A 15,305-nucleotide genomic window follows, 5' to 3' on the forward strand; every position below is an offset into this window, starting at 1 on the left:
TTTTGAATTACAGGCCTTTGAACCAAGCCGTGTCACAGGCAGGATGTAACACCAGTTGCTGTAGAGCATTTCCAGTGCTCCCCACCTTAAATTTCCCATTTCCAACAACTATAGCTTTGTCAAGTAAAAAAAGTAAATTTCACTGCCTGACCACCTTGTCCTCCTTGATATAAGGAAGAGGAAGCGCTGCTGTTTCCAAACAAATCAATTATAAGTATTTATTTTAATGAGAGAAAAGGCAGTGTACTTTTCCCTAAGCTGACTAAGCACACCACTTTGCTAGCATGTTCCAGCAGATATCAGCCTGAGGCAGGCAGAGCAGCACGGGAAATTTTATCACGTAACACTTAATGCTCTCTGCCACACGGCTCTGTGTTCTGCTCTGCCCTCACGATCTTATTAAAGATATTTATATGAAGGACTTTAGGAAAAGGTGGCGTTTAAGTGCATCAATGCAGACAAGAAGTGCTTGTATTGTCAGAAGAAGGCTGCAGCAATAACCAACGTAGAAAATTTGGTGGCCTCTTCACAGCTTTTGTCCCAAATCGCCCCTCTACAATACCACACTGGGAAACATCCTTGCTGGCCAAACCGCAAGTAGGAGAGCTACAAGTTTTGTAAAGGACGTACGGGATCAGTAACATCTGCACTGCATGCCCGTAAATAATAAACAGCCATATGATGACTGGTCTGCTTAACGCTAAAGGAGAGAAAATCCGATGAGGATATTTTTCAACAGTTTTTTGTCATCCGGATAAGGCGCAAGAGGATTTTGCCAGCCCGTAAGGCCCACAGGATCGTTCTCCAGTCCTGTATCTCCTGGGAGAGATGAAGGCCAAACCACCCAACATTTCCGTATGCCTATCTGGCCCTACCTGTTTGTCCGAAGCTGCCACCTGAGCACCAAGTCAGGCTTAAGTGCAGTCAGAAGGCCAGGAGGACACGCGCCCATCACAGCCACCCCTGCTCTGCGCGTAATGGGCGGCAAGGCGCACGTTAAGCGAGACACACTCACTGTGAACTCCACAGAGCAGAGGACAGAAGGAAGGACAACCTCTCTGCCCATCCGCTGACATGCCACAAATGACCCACTCGCTTGTCTCCTACTCCCAAGCCATGCCAACAGATGATTTTTATTAAAACTCTGGTAAATTCAGACTGCGACCGCTCAGCCAGCACAGATGTATGCAGTGACCCTCCACAGGACAGGGCACGCCGCGGGGCAGGAGGCAGCAGCACGGCGACAAGGAGGGGACGAGCCCTGCGGAGGGCATGCCGCCACGGCCAGCAGCTGCCCGAAGGGCTCGCGGAGCTCGGGCCATGCTTACAGTCGTGCTAGCACTGTCAGGCCGTACCATACTTACAGTCGTGCGAGCACTGTCAGGCCGTACTTACAGTTGTGCTGACACTGTCAGGCCGTACCGTACTTACAGTCGTGCGAGCACTGTCGGGCCGTACCATACTTACAGTCGTGCTGACACTGTCAGGCCGTACTTACAGTTGTGCTGACACTGTCAGGCCATACCATGCTTACAGTCGTGCTGACACTGTCAGGCCGTACTTACAGTTGTGCTGACACTGTCAGGCCATACCATACTTACAGTCGTGCTGACACTGTCAGGCCGTACTTACAGTCGTGCTGACACTGTCAGGCCGTACCATGCTTACAGTCGTGCTGACACTGTCAGGCCGTACCGTACTTACAGTCGTGCTGACACTGTCAGGCCGTACCATGCTTACAGTCGTGCTGACACTGTCAGGCCGTACCGTACTTACAGTCGTGCTGACACTGTCAGGCCGTACCGTACTTACAGTCGTGCTGACACTGTCAGGCCGTACCATGCTTACAGTCGTGCTGACACTGTCAGGCCGTACCGTACTTACAGTCGTGCTGACACTGTCAGGCCGTACCGTACTTACAGTCGTGCTGACACTGTCAGGCCGTACCATGCTTACAGTCGTGCTGACACTGTCAGGCCGTACCATACTTACAGTCGTGCTGACACTGTCAGGCCGTACTTACAGTTGTGCTGACACTGTCAGGCCATACCATACTTACAGTCGTGCTGGCACTGTCAGGCCGTACCATACTTACAGTCGTGCTGACACTGTCAGGCCGTACTTACAGTTGTGCTGACACTGTCAGGCCATACCATGCTTACAGTCGTGCTGACACTGTCAGGCCGTACCGTACTTACAGTCGTGCTGACACTGTCAGGCCGTACCATGCTTACAGTCGTGCTGACACTGTCAGGCCGTACCGTACTTACAGTCGTGCTGACACTGTCAGGCCGTACCGTACTTACAGTCGTGCTGACACTGTCAGGCCGTACCGTACTTACAGTCGTGCTGACACTGTCAGGCCGTACCATGCTTACAGTCGTGCTGACACTGTCAGGCCGTACCGTACTTACAGTCGTGCTGACACTGTCAGGCCGTACCATGCTTACAGTCGTGCTGACACTGTCAGGCCGTACCGTACTTACAGTCGTGCTGGCACTGTCAGGCCGTACCGTACTTACAGTCGTGCTGACACTGTCAGGCCGTACCATGCTTACAGTCGTGCTGGCACTATCAGGCCGTACCGTACTTACAGTCGTGCTGACACTGTCAGGCCGTACCGTACTTACAGTCGTGCTGGCACTGTCAGGCCGTACCGTACTTACAGTCGTGCGAGCACTGTCGGGCCGTACCATACTTACAGTCGTGCTGACACTGTCAGGCCGTACTTACAGTCGTGCTGACACTGTCAGGCCATACCATGCTTACAGTCGTGCTGACACTGTCAGGCCGTACCATGCTTACAGTCGTGCTGGCACTGTCAGGCCGTACCATACTTACAGTCGTGCTGGCACTGTCAGGCCGTACCATGCTTACAGTCGTGCTGGCACTGTCAGGCAGTACCATACTTACAGTTGTGCTGGCACTGTCAGGCCGTACTTACAGTCGTGCTGACACTGTCAGGCAGTACCATACTTACAGTTGTGCTGGCACTGTCAGGCCGTACCGTACTTACAGTTGTGCTGACACTGTCAGGCCGTACCATGCTTACAGTCGTGCTGGCACTGTCAGGCCGTACCGTACTTACAGTTGTGCTGACACTGTCAGGCCGTACCATACTTACAGTTGTGCTGACACTGTCAGGCCGTACCGTACTTACAGTTGTGCTGACACTGTCAGGCCGTACCATGCTTACAGTCGTGCTGGCACTGTCAGGCAGTACCATACTTACAGTTGTGCTGACACTGTCAGGCCGTACTTACAGTTGTGCTGGCACTGTCAGGCCGTACCATGCTTACAGTCGTGCTGGCACTGTCAGGCCGTACCGTACTTACAGTCGTGCTGACACTGTCAGGCCGTACCATGCTTACAGTCGTGCTGGCACTGTCAGGCCGTACCATGCTTACAGTCGTGCTGGCACTGTCAGGCCGTACCATACTTACAGTCGTGCTGGCACTGTCAGGCCGTACCATGCTTACAGTCGTGCTGGCACTGTCAGGCAGTACCATACTTACAGTTGTGCGAGCACTGCGGGATGATCATCGCGATGCTGAAGTAGTCGAAGCAAATCCCGCAGCGCAGCAAGTCGTCCACCGCCTGCAACGAGACGCGGAGGTCACCGCGCGCTGCCGAGGGCACCGCCAGCCCCGGGCCGGGCGGCACTGGGGGGCCGGGGGGGTCCTACCGAGCACGGGGCCGGGCCGGGCCCCCCGCCGCGCAGGGCCCGCCCGAGGCCCGCCCGCCGCCATCTCGGCCGCCATCTCCCCCCTTCCGCCCGCCCTTCCCCCGCCGCCGCCTCGCGCACCTTCAGCGGGGACAGGCTCGCCGGCCACGGCGCCTCGGGCAGCGACAGCGCCATGGCGGCACGGCCCGGCCGGGCCCGGCTCCGTCCCCGGCGCCGCGTCCGAATCCCCCGCGCTGCCGCGGGGCCGCGCTTCCGCCGGCGGCGGCTGCCGGGAGCTGTAGTCCGGGGCGGCGGGGCCGGGCCCGGGCCGAGGGAGCCGCGGGGCCGGGGTCAGCGCCCGCCCCGGTCGTCGCGGAGGCGGCGGTGCGGGAGGTGCCGCGGGCTGGGTGCCACGGCCCCCCTGCAGCCCCCACGGGGCGTCCGCTTTAAAACACCTCAGACCGTGTGTCAGTACGGCCTGGAGAAGCAGCCTCCTACTGGCCTCCTCCTCGTTAGTTAACCGACCCAGTTCTTACTGCCCTCCGCAAGCAGCCAGCGGAGCGCCCGGACAGCGCTCTCAGACACACGGCCTGACTCGGGGCGGGCCTGGGCGGCCCGGAGCCGGGCTGAAAGATCCCCGTGGGTCCCCTCCAAGCGGGACCCCGTGATCCTGCCTCCTCACGGCACAACCAGCCCCGCTTCCCCGCTGTGTGTGCGGGTACACACCAGCGCTCTGCGTGGGAGCGGCCGCCAGCGGGGCTGTGCTGGGTGCCCACGGAGATGCGCGTCGCCACCATCGCTGCTGCGCGAGGCGTAGGCCAGGTCGGGGGTTTCAGTCTCCGCAAAGAGGACATCAAAAAACCCAGCCTAAAAATAAGTTTCAGGGATGAAAAAAAAAACGGCAGCGATCACCTCTGAGCGCTACTGATGTGCTTTCTGAAGGTGAAATAATTGTCCAGGAGTTTGTAAGAACTTAGTACATTGCCAAAGTCACATAGGATAAAATTGCAAAACAAACTGCACTGTCTCGGTGCAATTCAGATCTCTAAGAGCCGGCCTGAGCATGCGGGGATGCTGGCAGCAGAAGTGAGCCGAGGACGCCTACTTCATGACGACAGTAATGGTCCTCCGTGGGAAACCTCCCACTGTTTTATTGGCACTTTGGTGAGCAGAATTAAACTGCTTTATGTTGCTGAACTACCAAGTTACAAGAAATTATTATACTCACAAGACCAAAACAGAGAACGCAGACCCTCCTTCCAACTCCTTGCAATGTTCGCTTGAACTAAAATACCAGTACGTGCCAGCCTGCTTTTCTGTAAGTTAGCAGGCAGAAACGTATAGAAAACTTAGGAAGAGGTGGAGTAGCCTGACATAAAGCAAATCCCCAAAAGCTACTTAGGTTGATACATACTGTCGAGACAAAGAAAATATTGGAGTTTTACACAGATCCCAGCTGGATACACACAACTGAAGTATTTTCAAAGTTCTTGTTCCCAAATCATGTTCTCGCATCAAGGCTGCCTGCAGAACTGTTGATTTTCTGTGTCTTCTGACGGACAAACAGCTTGTGTTCAGCTGCCCTTAGCAGATCACTCTTAAAATGAAACACTCCACAAAGATCTGCCTCTCATATGTGTGTGTCACTTCACGTGCTTTATGACAGAGACACAAATGAACCATGGAGACAAGTCTGGGACACGAGCGTGTAGATTGGATGAAAATCTGAAGAAGAACATGCTGTACTTCAAAAAAACACCCAAACCATAGAACATTTGCAGCTGACTGTTTTTAAATACTCTCAGAGATTCCTTAACATTTAAAGGAGTGGAAAGTTTCTCATCATGTCATTCCCAACTACAGAGAAGAGCCTGAACACCACGAGTGTGATTGTTCAAAAACATTTAACACTGTCCCAACTCTGCACTTTTGTCAGAGTTGGCAGTAATTTATTGATTTCAACCAGACTGATGTTGAGAATTTTAGAACAAAAAAATCCCACCATGAAGTACTAACTCTTGAGAGACCACTATACGATGCCCTCAACAGAGCAATCCTTTCAATAGCAGTCTGAATTAAATATGCACCACGCCAAGCAAAATAACAGCATTTCAAATCTATCATCTACCACTGCAGATAGTCTGAACACCTCATCCGACAATGCAAGTTAGCCAAGACAAGGTCTGGCCCAGAAACGTTACAATACAATACCATCTGAACACATCAGTAATTTATATTTGTCCTGCTCTACTCGCAAAGTCTTGTAAGCAATTGAGATTATGAGATACAAATCCACGTATATATATTTAATCAATACGAACAACCTTCGTCATGTAGCAAGTCACAAAGGTTTGAACACAGAAGACTTAAATACAAACGCCATAGTTCAGAAGCACAACCAGAGGTAGAAGGATGTGTTTTCAGTGTCCAGCAAGGCATTTCTACCCTACTTTTATGCTTCAAGTAAAACATAACCTCTCTGTGACATTTATTACATTAGTAACCCATAACACTAAGCATGTTTTTTTCAGGAATCTGCAATCTATTTCCTTCTAAATCAGCCCTTCTAGTACGGGCTCATTTTCCCCTGCTCCATCCATGCTATGTGCAAGCTTTTTAAGCAAAAAAAAGAGCACCTACCTACTCACTCTACAACGTCAGAATCAGAAGGAATTAGCAGAGTAACTCCAGTTGTGAGAGCTGCACTTCTGTTTTAGACACCCCCCTTCTGAAGCGCAGTACCAGTGCTTCTTAACAGTCCGATGTTTAAAGTTTCATATGGAAAGAAGCGTGTAAAGCTGGGCTCCAAGGTCTCTCTGGAGTATACTCAATTTGGCTGCCTTAATCTTCCACTAATTGTCACTATCACCCACACCGTTAGTTAAGAACTTCTATTGACTATAAAAAAATGCAGAGAGAATTCTCGGGCATGAAGCTGAAGAAAAGAATTTAAGTGAGACACATAAATTACTAAGAAGTTCATCCTGGAAATATGGTATCATTTTACAAAGCTAAATCTTTATCTATGCTTTTAAATACCACAATAGGGTACTCGGTGTTAAGACAGAAAATTTAGGGCCTGGCCTGTTATGCTTTAAGAACTTAACTCCCACAAAAGCAGAGATGCTGGGCTCTCCATCCACAGTTCTTGGAGGAGTACAAACACCTTTCTGTGACCTCCACAGGATCTGCTCAAGACCACAACGTGTTAACATCTGCAAGACTAGGACATAAATATTTGAAGGACTACGTTAATACGATGTGTATATCTTCTTAATATTCCTTAAACAGAGACAGCATTTTCTGTTTTTATAGGCAGGAAATCTGGGACATTCCTATACTCGCTGTCAATATCTAATTCCTAGCAAATGTCTAGTACTTTTGCCAAATTTCTCTTTTTTGAGACAGAATGAGCTATCAGAAGTGGGAAATTTTCTCCTTTGTTGCCTTCTTCCTTCAAGGCGCAGTCTGAAACGGTTCATTAAAAATAAGAGCATTAGTCAAACAAGATTATGCAAAATTGTCTTCTATCATATCCTTTGCAGAGACAGGAGGCACTGAGGAAATTTTAGCATTTCTGCTTCAAGGAGTCTTCATTGCAAGGAGGTGACACTTTTTCAGTACCTGGAGCAGCCTTGGTCAGTCACCCAGCGAAGCCAAGCAGCGCTCAGCGCTTAGCCCCCAGGCAGATCGATGGCAAGAACACAAGTGATGTTGGGCAGCGTGGGCACTGCGGCACCGCCTGGCCTGCCAGCACCGTAAGGACTCGCTGTCCAGCAGGTGTGCCATTTAATTATTGGTATTTTAGCTGAGAACAGCATGTGATGAAGAACAGCGTGGAATGAAGTGTGCTTACATTGTTGTAAAAGACCCTGCTCAATCTTTTTAATTTAAGGAAAGCAAAGCCAAAAAAAAAAAAAAGAAGTAAATACATAAATAGCAAAACCCAAGGTTGATGTATCTTACCGTGAACTCGAGATGCTTTGTCCTCAGCACACAGCAAATGAGTTCCCGTAAGTGCTTTTCACCCAGGGAAGAAAATACTGGTTGGTGGCAATACCGGCCGGGTTCAAGACTGGTGAGAAAGCAGGAGAACAAATTTTGTGGAGGTAGAAGCTCATCAGAGAAGAACTCCACATGAAAGAGGCTAGGAACCATTTCTAGTTAACAGCATTAGCAGCAGCAGCAAAGGGCATGAAATGCACGAGCTCAGAAGGGCCTCGAGCTCTGCAGAAAGTCCCACACGGGTCATTCCTGCGAGAGAAGGGACTTTGCACAATGGCACAGGACGAGCAATTTGCACAGCAGCACGGAGCTGCCACGCTAGGGCTCCACTGGCGGGGGCTCCCAGGGCAGTCAGCCTTTCTGCCAGCTGCAGGGGTGGCAAAGGGCTCCCAGCCGTCGTGATTTGCCCCCTCACTGGTCGCGCTGCACTCACAGAGGCAGCGGTGCAGGCTGGAAACTGCCACCCTGCCTGCAGCATCCCCGCAGCACACGGGGAAACTCAGGACGCTGCCCCAGGGACGACCTTCCCAGCAGCGATACCGGCTGCCAGACGCCCTGGAAAGGCATCTCCTGCCTGGAGAACAAAGCCTTCAGCTACAGCTGACCGCTGGGGGTGCAGCCGGGGAGAGGCGACTGTCCAAAAAGCTGCTCCCGGGCGCACACCCGCAGATGAAGCGCAGGCACCTCCACGTGGACCTGCCCTGGCCACACGCCCATGGGAGGCAAGGATGTGCCCTGGCAGGACACCGCAGGGCTTCCGATTTGCCAATGATTTCATTCACTGCTGGCACTCCTTTTTTTCTTTTAACACGGTCATTTCTCAAATGTGGACCTCCTTCATTTAAGCAAGCGCTATATTAAATTCCTTCTGAAATGAATAGAAGGCTTGTAATGAGATAATATATTAGACCAAAAATTACAAGCCTTTTCATGAAATGTTTACAGCCTTTAACCACTGATTAAATAGCTTGATTGTTCCCATATTGCAAGCTTGGCGAAGGGAATATTGACCAAACAAGCTTCCTGGTGTGGCAGAGACAGAGAAGGGGCTGTTCTGCTGGCTAAGCTAATGCTGCGGCCCATTCTTGTGATTGATCCGATGTTGTCTAAATGGTGTAATTAAGCTTTCAATTAATGGGGCAGAATGGAAAGTTAGACTTTGTGAATGCTAATTATTTGCTTCCTTGCAATGCCTGTCAGGGAACAGTGCTGTCCTACATGTTTAGCGCGGTTGGGTTGGGTATGGCAGCCTGACCAAAAGTCCCTCCGTTCTGCAGGCTGCGCCCCAGCGATCTGCACTGTGACGCCGGGCAGCCCGGCATCTTTTGGCACTCACAGGAGTGCCGCGCTGCATCCCGAGCCAGGCAGGGCAGCAGAAGAAGGGTGCTGGCTTGGGCTGCAGCAACCTTTGCCTTGCACCAGGAAGCGAGTAGGACCGCCGGAGGTTAGAGGCGTGATGCTGACATGGGGTGTTCTGCCTCCCCATCATTTCCATGGAGCACTGTGACCTGGGCAGGTTAGAGTACCGCGAGCAAACTGAAGAATCCCCGGAGAGCAGCCATACACAGCCTGGTCTGAAGCACGCAGCATCGGGGCCGTTTTGCACAATGAGGCACTTTATAAAGGAGATGGCATTGCAAAGCAAGATGTTTTATGGCTGCTTTTACAAAATCCAATTTAAACTGCAATTCATCTTTCGTGGCAGTTTACAAATCGATGGGCGACATTTCGAACCGACACTGCACGACACTTGTGCACTCCAGCCCCTTTCCTCTCCTCTGCGTTTCCGTGCGGCCCTTGCCAGCCAGGAGCCGGAGCTGCAGGCGGTGCGGGCACCTCGGGCATCCCTGCCAGCCCCAGCACCTCCTGCCCCCAGCCAGCCTCAGCGCGCTGCCCCCGACCTGCTGTAATGCCGGATCATTGCTTGGAGAGCAACGGGCAAGTTACACCTTTGGATTACGATCCGTACCGCAGGCCATTCACATCAACCACGAACAAGTGAATCCCTTCTCTGCACAGGACACAAAGGCCTAAACTCTGGGGAAGCTCCTTTTAATCACACCTTGCCTCTTCCTCGCAAGAGGAACAAACAAATTAAACCATATGCAGCAATGAATTCCCCCTTTCTCAGCCCTTGTTGAGCAGGAACAGCAGTGTGTCCATGCCCAGACCGAGCTAACCGGGTTACCAGGGAGGTGGGGGAGCAGACACCCGGGCAGGGCTCGGGAAAGGTCAGGAGCTGCAGCGATCGATGCGCCTCTCGCGGGGCTCGCTCCTGCGCCCACCGCAGGCTGTCCACGGGCTGCTGCGAGAGAGCTCGGGCAGCTTGCTCGGCTGCTGCGGGGACACACAGCGCCCTTCCTTCCCGAGCAACTATGCGGGGACATCCTTCTCACGTGTGGAAGCGAGCATTACGGTAGACCTGTGGGCAGCAGCACACGATGAAGGGGTGAAAGCCGCGTGGCTGGCAGCACGGACACACTGCGGGGGACGCAGACGGGGCTGGAGGCAGGGCTGTGCTCCCCGCTCGGGTGCCTTTGCTGCTCCCCGAGGGAGAGATCCGGCACAGCTCCACCTCGGCCAGGCTTGATCTTGATTTCACAGTGGGTAGAGTATCAAATTGTCGTTGAGCAGGGGATGCTTAGTCAGCCTTGAAATGTTTGTTTGCTATTTTTTATGAGCACTTATAAAGCACTTGGCAGTCGAGTCTGATTCAGAGGTGCTATTTTTTTCTTCCTGCCGTTGACTAACAGCCTCCAGTTTAATGACAATTCCCACCACCATTTCCCTGGCAAGCAAATTGCACCAGCTCGGGTGGAGCAGTGCAGAGAGTTTTGGTCAGTGCATTTCAAGCCCAAAGACATCAGGGGAGCGCCTTTCATTAGTCGCAGTGTTCACTGCCCATGTGTCAAAAGATACCTTATCCCCCTGGGCAGAGGTTATACTGGCAGGTAGCACCACGCTGAGCTGCATTCAGCTCCATTTCACTGCTGTTTATCCACGCCACAGGTCCAAGAATATCTGGTCATTTCACACAGAAATGCCTCGAAAGCATAAACGAAATCCTTTCTTTTATGTAACTGTTCGTCTCCTTCAGTGGGATTGGGCCAATGTAAATCAGTGGAAAAAATGTTACAGCTCTAAAGAGCTGCGTGGAAACTTCCATTGCAAAGCTGTTAGAGTTAGCATCTGGAGCAGCCAGAAATAATATTTAAACTTTCTCTTGAACTGTTAGGAGATAGACACAGTGAGTAAAATCACTCCAGGCATTTCGTAATAAACCAATGCTGATCTAACTGGATCGGGCCAAAGGGCAGCGTGAAATGCCAGTGGCTGTGGAACAGACAGCTCGGGGAGAGAGCCGGCAGCACATTAACCCGTCGCAGCTCTGACCGCAGAGACTGGTGTGAATTCAAATAACAGACGAGCTAGGAACGAGCCCTTGCTGATTTTGGTCTTCTGCCGCAGCAGATGCCCGTTGACGTTAGCGAGCCGTTGTCTGAGCACACACAGTCACCTCCCCTTAGACACTGATTCTGATCCAATAATTGTTATGAAAATCACAAGTAATCTCACTAGCTCCAAGTTACTGCAGTACAACAACTGTAGAACTGATAAGCTGCGTACAGAGCTAGACCCGATGGTAGGTCCTTTTTTCGTTCTCAGTTGATCATCTCCAGCAGCTCATTGCTTTACCAGCTTTTTGAGAGCATAATTTTGGCTGCTTAGTTCCCAGCCTAGGTGCAAGTCCTTCCTCTCCCCCCCCAAAAAAAAAAGAGCTGAACAAAAATAATTTAGCTACTTATAGAAAAGCAAGGATTGCTGCATGCTTTTGAGAAATAGTACTAGCAGAAAGACCTTACAATTAGCATCCAAACACCAGGAAAGGCAGAGCTAAGACCCTTTGTTTCTCAGCATGAGCTTACTTAACTTTCCAGTACTAAATTTCTTTCAGTGATTTCCTAGGAACTGTTACATGTCCCTGTGTGCGCATAACGCTCAGTGCTCTGTATTCAACCCCAGCAAGAGCTGCAATTAAGGTAACAGACAGTAGCTATCAAACAGGAAAAAACATTTTGCATGCTCATGCAGAGGAAAAATGGACAAAATAAATAAAATACGAAGATAAAAACATCTATATGTTAATTGAAGTGTTTCTCAGTTGACATTTCAGCTTTCCTGCATAGATTTAGCCTTTTTCAGCTGAAGGACTTGGCATGAGCACAGTTTGTACACAAATTATTCCTTGCCTCTGGTCTCATGCATCTGTTGATAAGCCACTGAAATGCTCATCACTGGGACTTTCTCCTTTTGCTGAAGACTATGCTTTGTTCATTCTGCTGCTGTCTTTCTTACTGCATCAACACCTTCCTGTTCCTGAATACTAAGCCCTTCTCAGCGTTCGCAGTGCTGGGGCAGCACAGCTCTCCCTGGTCCATCCCCAGTGCCTGGGGGCAAGCACACCCACCCGGCCATGGGCAAGAACTCCCTGCTCTGGCACCAAGAGCAGCACCAGACCAAGGAAACAAAACGTTCAGTGGTGCATTAGGCAGCAACTGGGAGAGGAGAGTGGTGCCAAGGGTCAGGTTTACTGAAATTCATGTAAATTCCTGGGGTAAAATCCATGGAAACCTCTCTCTACCACACAGCTACGTTTTGCCTACTTAGAGCAGCCACCAAGCGCCCACGCCGCCTTGCGAACGCAGCAGATCTCGTAGCAGAGCAGAGCAGCGGCTCACCTACCTCTGTCTTACAGTAACCTAAATGCAGTGTTCCAGAGGAAGACAAGAAAATGTCCCAAATGCTGTGTGGGATTAACATACCAGAAGGGGAGACCTCCACTTCCAAAATCTTCACTTCTTGGACAGTTCAAAACTTCCGCAGTTGGGTGTTGATCGTGTCTGAGCAGTGGTTCTGCGTACTGAAGGACTTTCTCCAACTTCATTCACACACCTGGAAACAGATGTAGCAGAAGTCAGGAAATTCATTCAAAGCAATTTCAGTGTTTAAAAGAACAATAAAGAAACAGCAGCCACACACAGCAGCAAGCGGGGGCTGTTGCAGAAGAAGCGGCCCAGACACCTTTCCCCTCCCCTGCTCCGCAGCAGCAGGAAGGAGGTGGCCGTGAGGCCACTTTCCGCGTGGATAAGTCATCATTCCCCAACCTGCTGCTGCTCCATCACACGTTTGATTATTTTCCCACCACTGATTACTAAGAAGTGCAAGACGGTGACTATCTTTTCACCGGGCTCCTACCCCCTGAAGCACTCTCTGACTTTAATTAGGAATACAATTTTCCCCACGAAGAGCACAGCTCATTATGGACTTTCTGCCTGGATTTCCCCGAGGACATGAATCCCTCGTGCCCCTCCTGACAGCCCACGCCGCCACCAGCGGTGATTTGTCCCCGGCAAGCCCGCTAGTTAGTAAACAGCAGCGGTCCCCAGCGCTTCCAGCATCGTCTCGCCAAGATGCTGATGAGTCTCCAGCAGCTACTGAAGATATATTTCCCTGAATCCCAGCTTTGCTTACTGTGCCTCGGCAAAGGCTCTCGCTGCTCCTAATGCAGCTGTATATGTCATCTACAATGCATTTATCTCTTCATTTTACTGGGTTAACTGCTGCTCATCAAATAAAGGGGTTGTAAAATAGCTAGAACACAAGAACTATGAGCAGGCAATTTTGGCTCCCAGTCAACTTAGCCTTTCTCTGCCCAGATTTATATATTAGCAGTGAAACTGAACACGGAGAAAAAGAGCCATTTATAACCAGAGCACCTGCAGAAAAAACAGCTCAGGCCACTTTGTGGTACTTGCAGCGAACATGCGAGCTGCTTTCGGGATGACGATAAATGTCAGTAACTCAGCCTGCACAGAAAACTTCCTGCACGTGGTAGATCTAAGAGTCCAGGACTGCTTCCAGGTGCCGATTCAATGGGAATTAAATGTAAAATTATGGGGGGGAGAAAAATCTACTATTTGGAGAATTTTTAGGAGGAGTTCAGGCACAAAGAGCAGAGGCGTCCCAGGCACAGGGAACGCAGGAGGAGGAGGAAGAGAAACCCCTCGGCAGGGCTGGGAGCCAAGCGCAGCTGCCAGCACCTGCACAAAGCCTCTCAAACCCTGTGCAAGCAGACATCACCTGCATGGGTCATTTCTTTTTCCTTTTTTTTTTCCCCCCCTCTTTTTTTTTTTTTCCTCTTTTCCCCAACCCCAACCAATGCTGTCTGGGTCATTGAAATGAACTTACAACTAATTTGGGGCTAATAAAAGCTGTTTCTGAGTGAATTTATTAGTTGCTAAAAAGAACCAAGCCCAGAAAAGCCACATGTATTATTTTTTTTCAAATACTTCTTCAGTGAGTACCCTAAATGCTGGCTCTAAATTATACCAGGGTCACTGCCAGTGCCAGAGTCCACAGAAACGAGGACAAGATGGGTGGCTTCAACCAGTCCATTAGCTCCAGCTTTGGAGGAGAAGAATTATGACCAACAAACGGGAAAATTTCTGCATCGCTTTCTGCAGCAGAGCTCCTTGTGCTGCTGCTGGAGCCCCCACGGGTCCAGCCGAGGCAGCCTGGCGGAGGAGGGCTGCTCGCACCTGGAGAATGCTCAGCTTGATGCACCCTACTGTCAACTCTCACAGCCACAAGCAGGAATTTCCCATTGGAAAAGTAAGACCATCGTCCAGGACAAGTCCCCAGGATGTGACATCATTTATAATCAAATGGGTTCAGCTTTCATATTTGTAATAAAATATAAACAGCTCATGTTTCAGACAGCTCGGCCTTTCACTGTGGCTGATTTGCACATTTTTATTTTGAATGAAATGGTGTCTGGCCATTCTCCTCGGATCAGTAATGAGATTTTCCGCCCATCAGACATCCTGCACTCAGTGGCTGACACATTTTCTAGATTGCATAATTTGTCGTCATTAATCAGCCTCACCACTGAAGCTGCTCTTTCCATGGCTCAGCTGACAGCAGTCAGAAACTGAGAAATGCAGGTGAATAACTGCAAAATAGACTAAAAGCCAAACTACCGGAGCCTAGTAAACAACATTGCCTACTGTCCTGCGCTGAAAGAGAAAAGCAATGGGAGTGACTCTAGTCTTTCTACTACTATTTTGAGTAAAGCACAGTTCTCTGGCAAACATCTAATGGGATAAAAGAAGAGGGATGACAGGTGGTAAGCACTAAAGGAAAATGAAGAAAAGACTAGATTACGTTAACATTGAGGAAATGGGAGAAGACGGAGTCGTTTCACAGGGTGGGTTTACCACCGTGCAGATCTCTGCTGGCGACAGCTTACATCCCACGGCCCGTCCTTGATGCGGGAGGGCTCTGAGAACTCCGCTGCCCATTGTCAGCTGAGGATTTCCAGCTTCCACAAAGGGGCCCTCGCTGCTGCCCCAGCCCAGAACCGCCGCCCTCACCTGCTGCCGGTCCCATCCGCTCGCTGGCATCCGCAAAGGCCTCGCTGAAACCTTTTTTTTTTTTCTCCTGAAGAAAAATGCTATTTGAGGTAATCAAAGCTCCAAGAACCAGACTCTAAATCTGATAGTGCTTTGTGCAGAGACTGAACGTTGCAATTTGAAAACATTTTCTCGATTATCTTCAATCTCCTAATCCCCCTGAA

The 15,305-nt window shown here is 50.5% G+C and overlaps 1 protein-coding gene across 5 annotated transcripts in view; it reads right to left on the reverse strand.

The window, feature by feature from the left end:
- RAD18 (RAD18 E3 ubiquitin protein ligase) overlaps window positions 1-15,305 on the reverse strand; it is a 67,482-nt gene that overhangs the window by 45,816 nt on the left and 6,361 nt on the right. For 3 of the 5 annotated variants that reach the window (XM_083795231.1, XM_083795230.1, XM_083795234.1), the window contains exons 2-4: window positions 12,493-12,622; window positions 7,631-7,739; window positions 3,516-3,597 (exon numbers count right to left, since the gene is read on the reverse strand). In XM_083795231.1, coding sequence (XP_083651357.1) covers window positions 3,516-3,597; window positions 7,631-7,739; window positions 12,493-12,614 — 313 coding nt within the window. In that variant the 5' untranslated portion in view covers window positions 12,615-12,622. Of the gene's footprint in view, window positions 1-3,515; window positions 3,598-3,805; window positions 5,527-7,630; window positions 7,740-12,492; window positions 12,623-15,305 lie in introns of those variants that run through there. The other 2 variants (XM_083795233.1, XM_083795232.1) reach the window with 2 other exon arrangements.

The sequence above is a fragment of the Anser anser genome (genome assembly GCF_964211835.1).
Source record: "Anser anser genome assembly, chromosome: 12".
NCBI lineage: Eukaryota > Metazoa > Chordata > Aves > Anseriformes > Anatidae > Anser > Anser anser.